Below are 17,271 nucleotides of genomic sequence, written 5' to 3'. Positions count from 1 at the left end.
CAGAGGGGAAGATTCTAGAAATACGATGGGCTACATTTTTCTAAAGGAACAACACCGTGTTATCAACTGAGCCGTACAGTTAGTCTGGGCCTCTTGTCCTCTGTCTGGGACCAATTCTCCGAGGAGTTAAAAGCCACAGTAATGATGGTAATTAATAACCATCATATCGGTGATAGGAGAAGTCATACTGATTATACTTAATAACAGGGACACATTCTGAGGAGTCTGTCCTCAGATCTTGTTGTCCAAACACCTGAGAGGGGACTTACACAACACCTTCAAGATGTCGCACAGCCTGCACCTAAGCTGGGCATCTACACAGTTCTCAGTATAACCGACAGCTCTGAGAGCAGTGGCGAATAAAACAGCCGAGGTCAAACAGAGCGCAAGAGCCAACAGTGAAGTTGGGATATGAAGCAGACACCCGAGGTAGAAAGGCGTCTGCCTAAAGCATCTGCTCTTCTATGCTCTGATGATATAAATACAGCGGCTCCAGACCCCGGCCCTTTGTCAGCCCGATCAAGCATTAGGATCAGCAGATAACTGTTTGTGCTATGTCTTACCTGACTGAAAACATAGTGGCTTGGCTTGCTCCCTCCAGTAACACACACACACACACACACACACACACACACACACACACGCACGCACGCACACGCATGCACTCACGTGCATGAGTGATGACCTCACTAGGAGTTTTTCAGCTCCATCATTGTCTAATGGGACGACCATCTCATTGATCGGAGCGATGTCACGTGGCACGTGACTATCACACAATTCCCTTACCTGTCAACACACTCAGTGCCCGGCCAGGGCACATGGCAGTAAAGTTATGACCCAGATTCCCAGTTTAATCCCTGCCTCTGAGATGATGACAATCCAAGTTTTAAAAAAAATCTCTGAGCTAGAGAGGGAACTACAGCATACACCCAGTCTGTGCGTTTCTAGAACAATCATTTCTTATGCTATACTTCTCACCTTTGACCTCTGCAGATTCAGTTGCAGTACTGGGAACCACAATTAGCACCTCCTCAAGCCACCACACATTTTAAAACTATATGAATAGCTGGATTCTTTTTTTATATATAAGAATTATGTATTTATTTTATGCATATGAGTACACTGTAGCACACCAGAAGAGGGCATCTGATCCCATTACAGATGGTTGTGAGCCACCATATGGTTGCTGGGAATTGAACCCAGGACCTCTGGAAGAGCAGCCAGTGCTCTTAACCCCTGAGCCATCTCTCCAGCCCCGTAACTGAGTTCTTACCTTCCTCCATGTGTGCTGAACCCCTGCAGAGCCATCCTCGGCCTCCTCCACAGGGTGCGCAAATGGCCACGGCGGTCTTGTCTCCTGGCCCCTTCACCGTGTGGATTGTTCAACCATGACACACTTAGTCACTTGAACTGTCTACTCCCGTAGCGGGTGTATCGCTGACCACTGCGCCTGACTGTCATCCCTGGAACTACAGTGTGTACCAGCACTGTGGACCCAGCCCCTCCCTGCACGTAACGCTAACCACCTCGTGCTTCACTACTAGTTCGCGATGCGTTTCATAGGACAAAGGTACGGGAAAGAGATGGAGAGTTATAGATTCTCGTGTGTGAAGGCTTTGGGACATTCTGGAGTGACCTCACAGATCTCGGGTCTACTAAATTTCAAGACTTCTCAATGGTGTCCTATTATTTAAGCCTATTACCCTGGCTTAAACCAGAGTTTAAATAAGAAGGCTCTGGTTCTCAGATCCCTTGGCTCATTGACTCTAGATTTCAGAGCTCTTGGTCCTAACAATGGAATCTTCCCTGGTTTTTTGTTTGTTTGTTTGTTTGTTTGTATTTTGACACACTTCTAAACACCCCACGCCACCCCCCAAATTCCCAGCTGCTGCAGCATTGAGACGTGCTCCTATGAGACAAGATGGCTCAGCATGGGGCCAGGATCCTTCACCCACCACTTGGTCATCTGCCAAATGCTCAGGTTCTTGCTGTGAGTCAAGTACTCTTTGTGGAAAGGAAGTTGGAAGTGTCCCACTGTGCCTCTAAAAGCAGCCAGTTCATTCACTGGATAGTCTATTGTGCTTCACGCTTTATAGATGTAGGTGTAGATTCGGTAGCCATGGATTTGATTTTTAGGATGTTTAATTTTTTTTAACTTGTTGGAAATGGCTCTCTTAAGTGTGTGTGTGTGTGTGTGTGTGTGTGTGTGTGTGCACTTATCGGTGGACCAGAGACCTTAACATACATTCCAATCCCTTACCACCCCTCCTGCCAACCCCGATGATACAGATTCTTCAAATGGAATGAAACATGACAGAGTTTTATGATGTTTAATGAGTTGGGCCATTGCCATCGGACTGTCTGCCCAAATGGCTCTAGAAGGCAGCAGGGTTTTTTGTGAAGCTGCTCTCAGAGCAGGAAGCACACAGGTTCAAATCCCAACTTAAGAGATTCCTGGCTGTGTGGCCACTGGGGAGTGAGCTCGATGCTCTGGACCTCATTTTCTTCACCTGGGAAATAAAATGACAAGAAGGGCAGAGAAGGTCTTTCTCAACCAAGTGTCCCACCTTGTAAGTATAAAACGGGAGTTCAATCCCAGGGGCAGGATTTAAGAAACCAAAGAACGAGGTGCAGTGGCCCACCCTGTGATCCCAGCACTGGAGAACTGGGGACAGGAGGTCTCTGAGTGTCGTTGGTCAGCCAGCCTCACCTACTTGGTGAGTTCCAGGCCGGTGAGAGATCCTGTCTCAAAACCATGGTGGTGATGGCTTTGCAGAGCGTCTTTCTCTGTGTATGTCCTCCCCCACCACCCCCTGGATAAATGTCTGTCCTCAAACGCTGATTCTGTCTGCTGCTATCTGTAGATTGGAGGATTCCCCACTGCCATCCCTTGTGCTTGAGGTTTGTCCTGTCTTTTAGTTATTTAATCGGCAGAGAAAACGAACCGGATAAAGACGCCCTAGACTGTGTTACGAGGACTTTGGAGGCAGAGCCATGGTAGAGCTCTGTGTATTCAAAGCCAGCCTGGTTTATATAGCAAGTTTCAGGACAGCCAGGTTTACAAAATGAGACCCTGTCTCGGAAAGAAAGAAAAAGAAAAAGAAAAGAAGAAATAAAAGTGAAACAAACAAACAAACCAGCGATGATGTCTAATGCACAAAACCCAAAGTTTCCCTCCAGCCTCCATATGCCCTGCCTTCTAAATACTATGTATCATGATATATAAAACTCTTTGTTTGTAATAAGCATACCAATGCTGGTTTTATTGCTATTAAAATAATAAGAGTAAGAAGAATCCTAGCTGCTCCATTAAAAGTGAACTGGGCTCCCACACTTCCGTTCTCAAGCAATTTCAATCTGCAGCCGTCTCTCTTTACTATAGGATAGCATTTTGGGTTTTTTTGTTTTGTTTTGTTTTGTTTTCTGCTTTTAATCCCGGGAGCCTGCCCCAATTATAAAAGGAGATAACTTGACTTCATTTAACTGCAGCCTGTGTGTTTGAATTTAATTGAACGGGAAATAATTATTCCTGAAGAGCAGAGTTTTTTGAGGTTCTGCGAAGCGATGTAAGATATGTATCTTGTTACATTAGACCCGAGCAAATACACTTTTAATAATCGGCGTCTACTTAACACAGCTTCTGCCTCCTGAAATTTACAGCAGGAAGTGTAGACGGGGCGGACTGGGAAGGGAGTGGGCTGGACTGCCAACTCATTATTTTTCAAGTGATTTATTTACTGAGGTGAGCCATTTGCAAATTCAATAATAAATCTATTAAGGGGCAGTTAACCTCTATAAACCTTGTTTTAAATAATCAATGGGTGTTTGGATAACTACAGTGTCTGTCTCATTAGGCGTGCATTAAGTCTTTGAGACTTTTCATCTGAGGTGTGACCGAATCAGCCATAAGGTGACAATTAGATGTTCACCGTGGGTCCTGGGTCCTTTCCCTTTCTTTGGCTGTAACAGCCCAGGAGCCAACGGACTCTCTCATGCCTGGCTTTTCCTTTCTCACAGTGCCTCTCAAGACAGAGACCCGACACCACCACCTTCCTCCAGGGGGAAAAAGAAAAAGAAGAAATCAACCAGGAAAAAGAGGAGGAGGTAAGGGTCCTGAAGAGAGGTGAGACTTCAAAGACTCAGACAGGAGAAGAGACAGAAAAGGAGTAATAAGTCCAAATGTGACTCCACCTTGGGTTCAAATCCTTTCTCAGCCTCTTAGCTGCCTGTGGGACCTTAGACTTCATTTTCCTGGGGCTTCTTTCTCCTGCCATCTTGTTAAAATGATAGTAATTATGGCCAGCCTCTTGGGATTTGTGAGAATTAGCAGAGAAACGTCTCTGGGTATGGTGGCTCATGCCTGTCATAGCACTTGGGAGTCTGAGGCAGGAGGATTGCTGTGAGGTCGAAGCCATCTGGGGTCACATGGTGCATTCTATGTTAGCCTGAGCTACAAAGGGAGACCCTGTATCGCAAAAGAGGAAAAAGCGGAGGGAAATATGGAGGCAGCTGACACGGTGTTTAGCAATCATGTATGACCAATTAATAAGAAGCGATTATTACAGAGAATGTTGAACTGGAGTGGCAGTAGCATGTGGTGTGCAGGAGCTTGTGCCCAGCACCTTGGTACGACCTTCCTTTCGTTCCTGGCCTCGCTCCGCAAGGGAAACATTATGCCCATTTCAGAGATGAACGATAAAGGCTCCTAGGATGGGATGACAGAATCTACCTTGGACTTTATTCCTAGGATTCTCTCTTGACCCAGGATTAGTATCTCACATTACTACTAGCGCGTGGCTCTCTTAGGCCTCGTGAATGTCTTGGTAGACACAAGTCTTTTAATAAGTTTTTTATTTTTAAAAAAAATATTTCCGGATTCCCTCGTCAACTTCCAGTAAAAAAAATCCCCTGAGTAGAATTGTGAAGGATTGCACCAAATCCCCCGGGCGGTGTTTATAGACGCCTGCAGGGGGCAGCAGAGAGCAATGCTGGACCGCTCCGGCCTGGGCCCCGGGTTGGCAGGGGTTTCTCCACCTGCTTAGCTTAAGGATGGTCCCAGATGGGGCTAAGGGGGAGTGCGGCGACACCCGGTGTCCCAGCCATTGTAAGGTAGGGGGTGGACTCGAGTTTCCCAATTTTCCAAGTGCGCAGAAGATAGAGGAAACAGCACACGCGTGGGGCTCCCTACTTATTCTCCCAGATATGCACTTTTCTAGATGTTTCCATTTCTCCTCGCTGATATTTTTGTTAAGCCCGACAGTCTTATTGGTTTTATTATTATTATTAATTATTATTATTATGAAATAAATGTAGCTCTTTGAGATTTGAGGTATTTTATGTGAAAGTACGGACTTCTGGAATCTTCTATGGGAAAGGCGGGTGCTGTGGAAAGTTGGGGCTGCGCTCTCTCACAGGGAACCCCCAGCCTCCTCTGAGAGGCCGCTGCTTGCTCAGTGCTCACCTCTGCCAACTGTCTTCCAGGAAGCCTGCTTCCAACATCTACCCTCTTAGAGAGGCTCGCCTTGGCCCTGAGCCTCCGCCTCTTGCTAGCCTGCTGGAGACAAGCTGAGATTCCCTCAGGGGCCTGAGCCCGTAGGTCAGGCTGAGTCAACCCCATGGCCCCAGGGAGGGTAACTATTTCCCAGGTGCCCCTTGGTGCCTTCACCCATGCTGTGACGTCAGGGACACGGGCTTACCCCAGAGAGAGCAGAGAACTGACCGTGAGATAAGGAAGAGGCGGAGTTTTTGAGGAAAGCCACAGATGAGGAAAGCCACGGATGAGACCAAGAAAGCCCTTTAGATTTAACTAAGAGGATAGCCATGGGCCGATGCTGTTATAATGAACAAGCCTCCGGAACAGAGAGAACTCTGTCAGAATCCCAGACCATTCCTGTCTGGGCTGTGTGTCTTTGGCCAGGTCACTTTATCTCTCTGAATCTCATTTTTTGTTTTTTAATCTGAAAAAGGAAAATAGCAGTTATATCTACTTAAGTGTAGGACATATAATATCCAACACAAATGCAAGCTACTATCAGTAGGGGGGGTTGGCCCTGTATATGGTACACCCCAAATCTGAAGTATTACGAAGAAAGGACCCATGGCAGTCTATCTCCCTGCAGGTCCCCATCCTACAGCCCATCACCAGTCAAGAAGAAGAAGAAGAAAAGCTCCAAGAAACATAAGCGACACAGGTACTGTCTGTCCTTCCTCCTCTGTGGACAGGGATGCCCCAGGTTTTGGGGGTGGGGGTCAGGGGCCCAAAGGTCACTGGAAGAACCTCAGGTCATCTCTGCAGTATGCTCACGTCATCTGTGTCTTAGCTCTGCCTTCCGTGTGAGTTGCGAGGAGGAATAGAGAGCCATTAAAGCTAACTGGAACCAGAAAGCAGAGCTGGTCGGGATAATTCAGGAGGGTTTGGGGACCAGCCAGGCCTAGAAGAGAGGCTGGGAGCAAGGAATGGAGAGGAAGGGAATCCAGGCAGTTCCTCCTGCTTCCTGGTCCTTGGGGGTGGATGGTGCGTTCTGTCCGATTTCTGCCACATCACAGGCCAACCCAGAAGCAGATGATAATGTCTTGGTCACTATTTCAAAGTCCAGTTGTAACCCAGAGGTAGGGTCATGTTGAAGAACAGGACATCCAGGGATCCCCACCTTGGGTGGGTAACAGGGGGAATCATGGGATTTGGACCCTCGGTCCTGGTGTTTGCTATAGACACATGTGCATGCACACATGCACACACACACACACACAATGCCCATACACACATGCACACACATACTTAAACACACTCCATATATACACATACATACACATGCATGCACACATACACACACATACACATGGAATCAAATGCACATGTATGTTTACAGAGGAGAAAAAGACTGGGAGTCAGCAAAGCCAGTGGGCCCAGCAAACATGTTATAGTTGGGAAATTTTGCAATATGAAGCTTCCATGATACCTTTCTTCTTCAAGGAAAGCCATGTTCCTGGAACCCCTTCCCATGGTCTGCCACCAGGGGCTCAGAGGAGCCTTGTGTCCGTGGGGTGGTCAGCCTGCCCTACCCTACACACGGCCTGAGCCTTTGCAGTTAGCTGTGGGTTTTAGGAAAAGAACGGCTTGTGATTTATTTTAGTTTATTTACATCTTCTGATAGCCCTGTAAGGTTTAATCGTGTGCAGCTATCAGAGGTCATTTGGGTTTTCCTCATTTTCAAAAAGGCACCAAATAAGGGTTTTCTCAGTCCAGGGGTTTGGCCGCATCTCACCCTGTGTTGCTAGAACATCCTCAAACTTAGTTTGGTCCCACTAGCTAGCACTCATCCATAGTTTCCAGTTAAGCTGAGATTATGGGTGATTGGTGACATGTGGTTGGTTTAGATTCATAAGTCCTTCCCACCGCAGAGCCTGATACTAAAGCAAGGGCGTGCCCTTGAGTATAGACAGATGCTTGTCACCTGCCTGTGCTGAGCAGCTGGTGCCAGTGTCGGGGACTTCCCCACACCTGGATCCTGAAAGCCAGGTGGCTTCTCACTCAAGGCTTGTAATCCAGCCATGTATGAGGCCCAGGCAAGAAGGTCACAAGTTCAAGGCCAGCCTGGTCAATTTAATGAAACTCTGGAGAGAGAGGAGGGTGGGGAGAAATGAGAATGAATACTCTGGCCCACCCTAAAGCCCCCTCCTAGGAACCTCCCCCCCCCCCAGCCCATCTTCTCCGAGTCTGTGTTCGTGAAATGTTTGGTTAGTGACAGTTGATGATCTTGGAGATGATAGCGAGCCTAGTAGATACGCTGAGCCTTTCCTTCCCTTGATATCAGAGTTTGAGACCTTTTATAAACACCTCACTTTGACCTCAATTTACACTCAAGATTCTGAGCCCTAGAAACAAAACAGTGAGCAAAATCCAGGTGCCACTCTCAAATTGTCCCCAACCACTGGGTCAGTGGTGACTATTGGGTAAAGAGGCCTGCACCCCACTAAGGATGAACTGCTGGACTCAGAACCTGCTGTAGACTGCTGTGTGGAGGGCAGTAGAAGGGGGGCCTGGGGGAGGGAGAAGCATAGAGGTGACCAGACAATGAGTTTTGACCCTCACTGCCCTCCATAGTATGCCACGGGATGGACAGAATGAGGTTGTACATTCTGAGAGCTTAGTACAGAGCCTGATGCACGGCTGGGGTTCTGTATGTGGAGGAGCAGAAGGATGAGGGAGGGGGAGGAGCAGGAAGAGGAGGGACATGGGTGAGGAGAGGGAGGGGAGGAGGGGGAGGGGGAGGGAGAGAGGGAAGAGGAAGAAGAGGGGAAAGAGCAGGAGGAAGGAAAGAGGGAGGAGCAGGGGGAGGAGGGAGAGAGGGAGAAGCAAGGGGAGGAGGGGAGGAGTAGGAGGAGAGAGGGAAAGGGAGAGGAAAATGGGAAGGAGGGAGAGGAGCAAAAGGAGGAGGAAGACTAGAATGAGGAAGAGCAGAAATCTACAACTAAGGGGAGGGATGGGAGGACTAGGGAGCACTGTACACTTTCCCATGCCCTCCCAGTCCAACTTCATCCTGGAGAAGCTTGCTGGCAAGTTTTTATGAGCGTTAACCGGCAGCTCAGCATGGAAGGCAGCATTTCCCAGGGGCTGGAGCTTCATGTTCTTCAAAACCTGATGGGGCGGAGGTTTGGCAAGGACTTCTGAGTCCTGCAAAGCCCATCGAACTAAAGTGTCATCCTGGAAGAGGTGCTCATCTGTGTTTATTCTCTCCTCCCACCACTCCTCCCGCTATTCTTCCCTCCCCCCTTCCTTCTGTCTTTCCTCTCCCTCTCTTCCCTTTGAATCAGGTCTTTCTCCAAGAAAAGGAGACACAGGTAAGACTCTGGCTGCTTCGGGTTGCATGCTTGGCCTTCTGAGCCCTGCGGGATCTGGGTAGTTGCCGGGGTGGGGTCCCAGCTTCCATCCCCGTGTTCTTCTCAGGCTTCAGGGGCCTCAGTTCTCTCAGCAATGAGAGAGCCCAGATTGATTTTCCAGATCATTTATAGCCAGTTCTGAACTTCCATGGGATTCTGTATTACTCCTGGAATGAGCTCTACCTGGACATTGGAGACACAAATCCCATTTATCCATCGTAACTTCCTTACACTGTAGAGCAGTGTGCATCCTTATGGTTCCCATTTGACAGATGGAGAAACTGAGACTAAGACAAAAGAGGCCCGGACCACGGCCAAAATTCAAAAGCCAAATCTGTCAGAGAGGGGATGTATACAGGCAATGGGGGCTTCTTCCATAACAATAGATGCATTGGAGAGAGCAAAGTCCCCGGTGTGTTCATTAATGAGTAAATGGTCATTAACAATGTTTTTAATTTAATTAAAGGCACACACCTTTAATCCCAGTACTTGGGAGGCAGAGGCAGGCAGATTTCTGAATTCAAGGCCAGCCTGGTTTACAAAGTGAGTTCCAGGACAACCAGGGCTATACAGAGAAACCCTGTCTCGAAAAATCACAAACAATGTCCCTGGTTGCTAATGAGTAGCCTCCAGTCAGTCACACAGCCAAAGCTGTGGCCTCTTCTTTCTTTGAGGCAAGTGATCGAGCCGCTTGTCTGATGTCACGTGAGCGCAGAGGCAGAACTCAAGATTGGTGTGGTGCCACTAGGTGAAATTAATGCACACATCCCCTTCCACGACCTCAGTAGGCAGCAGTGGGGTCCAGTGAACGTGTGAAGCCAGTCTGGCTTGAGCTAGCAGGCTCACTTCCCCAGGCTTCTGCTGGTCTACACTGGGATCCTGGCTTGTCTCATTCTGTCCATACTCCAGGGCTCTGGTACTTAAGTATTCGTGGGCAGAGCATTTCATAATCTACCAAACCCCATCTGTCTTTGTCTATCTCTGTGGCTATTTGATTCCCTCTTAACCTGATTGATCAGCAGTCACAAGAGACCCTGGTCTGGGCTCAGCTGTGTGATCCTGCCCAAGTGTCTCAGCCCATCGGATGTTTAAATTCTACATCTCTAAAATGGGTTCTTACAAGCCATGCCTCCACCTGTAGGTAGTGGGACCAATGGAGGGAGACCGTTCACAACAGAGTATATAGCTTGGAGCCTGATGCCTACGAAGGCCTCAGCGTGGCAGATGCAGCTGCTGTGACCTTCGTGACCATCACTGTGAACTCAGCCTCCTCTGGCATGCTGTCCTGAGTACTGGGGCATGAGCCAGGAACCCTGGCCTAACTCACTTTGTAAAGATGCTGCCATTTGAACAGCCTGCCTGTGTCGAATCTTGAACTGTGTTTCGGGGCTTCAGTTTGTCTTTATCATTCAATTAACTGGCCGTTTCTCATTTAGCTCCTGTAGCCCTAAAAGCAAAAGACGGGAAGAGAAGAGGCACAAGAAACAGTGAGTACCCAGACACCCCCTGGAGCACACTGTGCAGTTTGAGGAAGCAGAGGCCTGGCCTCTCCTCAGCTGGACTGTTAGCCACTTAATAAACAGGGACAGGGAGGGAAGGGACGGTGGCTGAGAGGGAGGAAGGAAGAAACAGAAAGGGAGGGAGAAGGCTTTATGCTCTCTTGAAAGTAAGGGTTGGCGTTATGCATGGATAGACAGGCTGCATAGGATATGTGGGCGTGTGCATATATGCTTGCGTGCTTGGGATACACAGTGTATGTATTTATGTCTGACGTGCTCATCATACGTGTAACCATGTATCAGTTTGTATGTAGCTTGTGTGAACAGAGTGCGCACATCATTAACAAACGCCTATGTATTTTTTTACGCCCTGCAAACTTCTGTGCCCATGGTATGTGCGGTGCATGTAACGCGGTGCATGTGTGCATGGGCTCTAGCTGTGTGCACCTGAAGGCATTTGTGTGCCTGCGTGTGTGAGCATGGCAGCAAGCAGCATTCACACGGGTGCACCGTGGGCCCATGTGTAGGAATCCTGTTCACTCTGCATGAACATGGTACATCTGTGCGTTCTATGTAGGTTGCGTGTGTGTAGCAGTCTTTACCTGTGCACATGTCTGTGTAGTGTGTGCATGGACTGTGGGGTGTGATTGTGTGTGTGTGTGTGTGTGTGTGTGTGTGTGTGTGTGTGTGTCTGTGTACGAGCATCTACACCTATACTCTGACTTCTGGTTTACACACTCTGGCTTACAGTACAACGCTCCCCGCGAGTTCCCCTGTCTCAGGCCCAGCTGTTCCACCATTTATAGCCGGTAGTAGAAATTCAAATCAGTCAGTACTGCCTGTGGAGTTCAGCTCCCCATCAAATTAAAAGTAAATTTGGTTACACCCTGTAAATGTTAGTGCAGTGTGTTTTCCAATCAACTAATATTTTATCTCCCGCCAAGAAGCATCTAAAGAGAGGATGAAAGAGGACAGAATGAAAGGAGACAGCTTCTGAGGAGGGAGACGAGGAGGCAGGGCGCAGGGGGAGGGCGCTCAGCGTGGCTGCCTCAAAGGCTCCCTTCACTCAAGGTCATCACAGAGGAGGACGTTTCAGTCAGCACCACAGAGACATGGACCGTGCTCCAGAAGGAAAGAGGAGAGACTCCAGTAAGATCAGGGGAGAACGCCCCCCCACACACACACACACTGGCCAGTTGGTTTAATGATGTCATCAAGAGAAACATTAAACACATGACTCCCCCCACCCACTATCCCCTGAAATAGATCCTATTATCATCCTACTGTGAGGATGAAGAAACAGGGTCACTGGAGCCGGTGACCTGCATGTGTTGTAACCCTGGAGTTTGGCTCTGGGGTTCTCACTCTCAGCACACACCGCCGCATGTTCCCGGGTACCAGTAACCCTGGGCTGGACAACCTCAAGAGCTCTGGGAGGGATAATGGCGGCGTTGAGTCATCACCCTCTCCAGTAGGAAAAGCTAGAGGAGCTCCAACAAAGGCTGGTAGTTCATCATCAAAAAGCTGGACAAAGCACACGAGGCAGGCCAGAGAGCAAGAGTCCCAGGGGCTTCCAGGAAGCAATGGGTTGTTCTTACCAAGCTGACCAAAAGTTGTCCTTTCTTCCTACTTGCCTTAGTGACGCCCTGGCACATGGCAGTGGGCCCAGGGGATGGCATGGGAGAGTAGTGGGGGATGTGAGCTTGGGACACCGGTGGGAGAATGAGATCTGATGGTAAGGGAGGCTTCCTGCTAGAGAGAGGCTGCATGCTAGAAGAAACATAATTTCAACTCTTGAAGAAGGGGAGCCTAGGATACGCTAGAAACATAGTTTCAACTCTCTGGAATCACTTTCCTCAGGTACCATGGGACTAGAGAGAGGAGTCAGAGGGGGGTCCCGATCATCCATTGTACAAAAAAAAAAAAAAAAAAAAAAAAAAATCCATGGGGGATGGGGGGGGGATGCTTAGAACGTAATTGACCGGAAGTCATTGCCATCTTCCTCCAGAAGGTCTCTTGAGCCAGAAAACAAGCCCAGTTACACATTTATTGTTGCTTGAGTCTGGCAGATCAGTACAGAGCATGTTGGATGGCTAAGTCAGATGAAGAGCCAGGCAGGGCCAGCTCCTGCAGGAGTTAGGGGTTCGAGACCAGAGTCCGGACTGAGGAAACATAAAGGCAGTAAGGAGGTTTTATTGCACGGAAATAATGTGGCCTGAGAGTTGTAGCCAAAGAATTTATCTCAGTTCCTTTGCTGAGATAAATAAGCAGATTCCAAAACCACCGATCCCCCTGCCTCAGCTTTCCAAGTACTGGGATTCAGGTGTGAGCTAGTGCCCCTGATTTCCTTGTTCATCTCTGCAGGCAGGTTGAGACCCGTCCTTGGGAGTGGTTGAGGTGAGGCAGGGTGAGCCTGCTGTTGGTGACAGGTGGTGACTATGGATGCTAATGGTGGCTGCCAGGGTTCATGGGCTCCTGACTCCGTGCTAAGGGACTAGTGTTCACATCCTGGGTCAAAGGTGGCAAGCTGGCATCTGAAAGGCCCAGTAGACTCTCCAAAAGTGTTTTGTGTGCGTGGAAGGTTATCTTTTTGTTTTAAAGGAATGTCTCTGTAAGATAGGGATATTTTACATCAAAGAGTCTACACTCGTTTCTTCGTGTCCTTGAAACATCCAAGGGTCCCGCAGGCAGACAGTTGGAAGCTTAGCAGACCCTTTTGCTTCAGCCCAGGCCGCTGATGAGTATTTCTCTAGAACCTGGCTAACCTTTGGAACTGTGTGGAATGCAGATCGGGACCCTGAGAAGAAGCAGGGGGGACTTGCAGGTGACTTCCTGCCTGGGGTGTCATTTGTACCAGGACAGCTTCTAGCATGAGGACAAGTCTCATTAACCGCACGATTGGGCAGAGACCCGACCCCCCCCCCCCCAAGATGCCAGCAGGAAGCTGAGGCCGGGTAGCTGGGACATGTGTCCCTTTGGGAGCGACTTACACTTTTCATGGGTATGAATTCTACACAAAGCTAGAACCCTTCCCAACCCTGATTATAGCAGGTGTCACTGTGACTTGTCATAGAGCATTGGGGTGAGTGGCAGGTGGTGACAGAGGCATTATGTATTACAAGATCAAAATCAATGTCTCATTCCTCTCTCTCTCTCTCTCTCTCTCTCTCTCTCTCTCTCTCTCTCTCTCTCTCTCTCTCTCCTCTCTCCCTCCTCACCCCAAGATCTCGAAGCCGGAAGTCTCACCGACATAGACATCACCGATGCCCCTCCAGGTCCCAGAGTTCGGAACTGCGCTCTCCCAGCTGCGAGAGCAGGTAACCCCTTTGTCCCTGCCCCTCCTCTGCCAGTCACGTGGATGCTTGATGCAGCTTCTGTCCCACACTGAGTAGCTCCTAACACTAACCCCTAACCCTAATCCTAACCCTAACCCCTAGCCCCTAAGCCTAAATCTAAGCCTATGCTCACTTCAGAATGCCTTCAGATATATCTTTCTTGATCCCCAGGCACCGAGATCGGTCTCCTGAGGAAGGGCGGAAATCCCGCCGAACACACTCCCGCCGCTGCTCCAAGAACTACTGCCAGGTCAGCCCAGAAGCCCGGTCCAGCCACCTGCCCAGCCAGCCCCTCCCGAGGCTCGGCTTCCTGTCAGCCAGGGGTGTAGTAAGTATTGCGCACAGCCCCTCTGCCAGCCTTGTCATGGCTCTTGTGGGAGGTGAAGGTCCAAGTTCAGGGCAGTGTGTGATACTTTTTAATTCAGTTCTGGGTAAAATTCCCCACTGGTTCCAGATCTCGTGATTGGCTCACCGAATGGTCACTCGCTAGCCATTGATAGCACCTGGCTCAGGGACCCGGGAGGCAGAGGAAGGAAAACTAAAATACCTAGATTCATATTTTAGGGAGGATATTGAAACAAAGGTACGGGTCTCTGGGTGACATGTGTGAGATGAATATAGCTGTCTTCGGGTCGGGCAGGAGAAAGGGGCCTTTGACATTGGAAAGACACTAAGGCTTTTATAGACAGTCTACATTTCTCATGCCAGCTGGCTGGCAGCATCGGTTGACAGCTGGAATCTGATTCCTCCTGGTAATGTGAGCTTGCAGCACTTGACCTGCATCTTCTTATGTGTTCACACTCAGAATCTCAGGTGTTGAGGGCAAAGCTGCTATCACTCACCCCTCCCACAGATGGGGCAGAAATATCAACATTCAGAGAGGAACTGGGGCAAAGTCACAGAGTAAGAAAATGCTGAATGCAACTTAGTGAGCCAGCAGTGAATAAAAGCATAACCCCCCCCCCTTCAGGTCAACAAGAAGTAATTGGTATAACCACAAACTCTTTGGTGTGGCATGGATCTGAATTTCAGACCTGGCTTCACCCTATCTATGTGGCTTTGAGCGAGCTGTACCACCTTAGTTTTCTCACTGGGTAAACTGATCCTATTTGAGGCGGTTGGATTTCTTCGGTAAAAGGAAGTACGTGAGAAGGCCTTTTTGTGGACTCTAACAGGTCACAGAGACAAGCAGGAGGAGAGTCAGCCTTGACATAGCACAAGATTGTAGCCAGCAGCCCTGAAGGTGTCTGTCTTCCAGATCCATAAGAACCTGGATGTGCAAGGAGGTGCTCTTCTTAAAAAGGGTGAGGTGGAAGCAAGAGGAGTTCAGGGGTGCTTGTGGGAAGATCAGTGTAAGGAGTTGATAATAAGCAACACTGTGGCCTGGTGGGCACAATAGGTATTTGCAGTGCATTCTGGGAAACTCTTCTTTACATCAAGGTACCCTGTGTCACTGGGTCTAATTTTTCTTAATCTTCTGTATGGCTGGCAATATTCTGCCTAAGAACTTCCTTTTCAAGATGTCTGTGACTACTGAGAACATGTAGGTGTCAAGTCCCCACCAACATTCTCTCACCTCTAAGTGCCCTAAACCCTATGTGCTGCAGAGACTACAAGGGCCAAGTTTTGAGTCCTTACCAATCAACTAAACCTGCCGATCTCCACAAGCCTCGGCTTTCCCAGCTGGGAAATGGGTGATAAGCTATGGCTCCTGTGTCTCCCATGTACTCCTGCCTGTGGTAGCCTAACTAGTATCCCTAACTGACCTTAGCTACAATGTGCCAGTAAAACCAGACTTATACTTTCTTACCTATCTTGAATGGTTTCCTGAGAAGCTCACATGTGTGAAGATGCTGCTGAAAACTGCATCTGTCTTTCCTCGCTTACCAGGGATGTTATCAGATTGACTCTTGACAGTTCTTTTCTAGAACACAGGTTCTTGGTGGCTGCTCCATGCACCCCAAGAGCTTCCATTTACGCCAGGAGCCTCCATGTACCCCAGGAGCCTCCATAACCCCCAGGAGTCCAACCCCTGTCAGAAGAACCAAAAGCCAGGCTCCATCTTTATATGCAAGGAAAAGGCCTTAAGAGCTCACCTCTTTCCCAACAACTTGGTTGTGAAGGACAAAAATGGAGAAGTATAAGAGAGTATTGATGGCTTTGGCAAGGTGGGGTTGTTAAAAAACAAAACAAAACAGGGCAATATGATTGTGCAACCACACAGACACACACAAATGCATGCACGCATACAGTGCTTGGTCCAGGAACAAAACTTGAATAACATTGTAGATTCCTGCTATGGAACTTTGTCACATTACCTCTCTCTGTCTCTGTTTCCTCAAATCCTGAAACACAAGACAACTAGTGAGAGCTAGTTCAAAGCTTGTAATGGGGTCACCATGATTAGCCGTGAGTAAACATTTTAGAATGCCATTGGTGAGAGGCAAATGCTATACAATGCTTTTTGTATAGCATTTTTGGTGGTGCCAGCAAGGGAGGTAGAGGCATTATCTGAAGTCACAGTAATAACAAAAGTGTACTTCCCAGCTTGGGTAAGCCAGTGGGTAAACTGGAACAAGAGTCACGATCCTGCTTCCTACAGGATTACCTTTGCATCATAAATACTGGTTAGCTCCAATATGGCTGCAATCACCCCATTCGAGGTTCTCTGGCTCCCGGAAGTATTAAATACACTCCAAGACCTGACTCCATGTTCCCTCTGTGCTTGGTTGTTCCTTTTGTCTCATTACAAAGGCAAAAATGAGAGAAGATTCCAGTCCCAAGATCTTTCTCCATTAGATAGAACAGCAGGGCCATTTGCACAAATCACCTACCAACCATTTTGTCAAGTCTGAGCATCTATCTATAAAGGGTTGGGCGCGGTTTTTTGCTATGGACATCTGATGAACAGGAAGGAAAGCCTGTGCTTGCTAAGAGAGAACACAGATGAGGGGAGGTGACAATAGGAAAGGGTCAAGTGTGACAAAGGACAAACACTGAGATGAGGCAGAAGGTTGGCTGAGAGTGCCAGGAAAAGGCATTAGAATTGGGGCAGATAGAGAAGGTAAACTCAGAAAACTACGAGCAGGACTTAGCCAGTGAGAAGGAAAATGGAAGTTCTGTAAGCTCTGAGAGCCTCCTTTGCCCTGCCCCCAATGTTCTTTTGAAAACAGCCAAGAGTAGGAGCTTTGAATGAAATTCTTTTCATAGATGCCTGTGCCAATGAAGGCCTTGACTCTGAACTGGGTCCTGGTTGGTTAAAGGTGACCAGAGGCTCTCTTGCTTGGCCACTGAGCGTCTCAAGGACCCAGCAGTGGGTTTAATTAGAGCAGGATTGTGGCTGTGGGCAACATTCCTTCCTGTGCTTGTTAAAACAGTCAAATGATTGCACACGGATTGGTAAATAGGTTATTTTGCCGCCTCATCCCATTCCCCTCCGTCAGCCAATTATCCCTCCCCTGATACTTTCTCTACACTCCCCCTGACACTACAATACAATAGCTAATCCCTTTCGGTGTCAAGCCTGCCTTCTCATGGAGTGTACTTAACACTCATGC

General features: G+C 48.5%; 1 protein-coding gene across 2 annotated transcripts in view; it reads left to right on the top strand.

Moving 5' to 3' along the window:
- Positions 1-17,271, top strand: part of Srrm4 (serine/arginine repetitive matrix 4) — a 152,893-nt gene that overhangs the window by 114,885 nt on the left and 20,737 nt on the right. For both annotated transcript variants that reach the window (XR_003842969.1, XM_021186662.2), the window contains exons 3-8: positions 4,018-4,104; positions 6,120-6,191; positions 8,815-8,841; positions 10,317-10,367; positions 13,604-13,696; positions 13,886-14,042. Coding sequence is in view for 1 of the 2 variants with exons in the window: in XM_021186662.2 (XP_021042321.1) it covers positions 4,018-4,104; positions 6,120-6,191; positions 8,815-8,841; positions 10,317-10,367; positions 13,604-13,696; positions 13,886-14,042 (487 nt within the window). In the remaining variant the exon portion in view is untranslated. The remainder of the gene's footprint in view (positions 1-4,017; positions 4,105-6,119; positions 6,192-8,814; positions 8,842-10,316; positions 10,368-13,603; positions 13,697-13,885; positions 14,043-17,271) is intronic.

Source organism: Mus pahari, chromosome 23, assembly GCF_900095145.1.
Source record: "Mus pahari chromosome 23, PAHARI_EIJ_v1.1, whole genome shotgun sequence".
NCBI lineage: Eukaryota > Metazoa > Chordata > Mammalia > Rodentia > Muridae > Mus > Mus pahari.
Note: the sequence above shows the minus strand (reverse complement) of the source record. Positions and strands in the feature narration are given on the sequence as shown.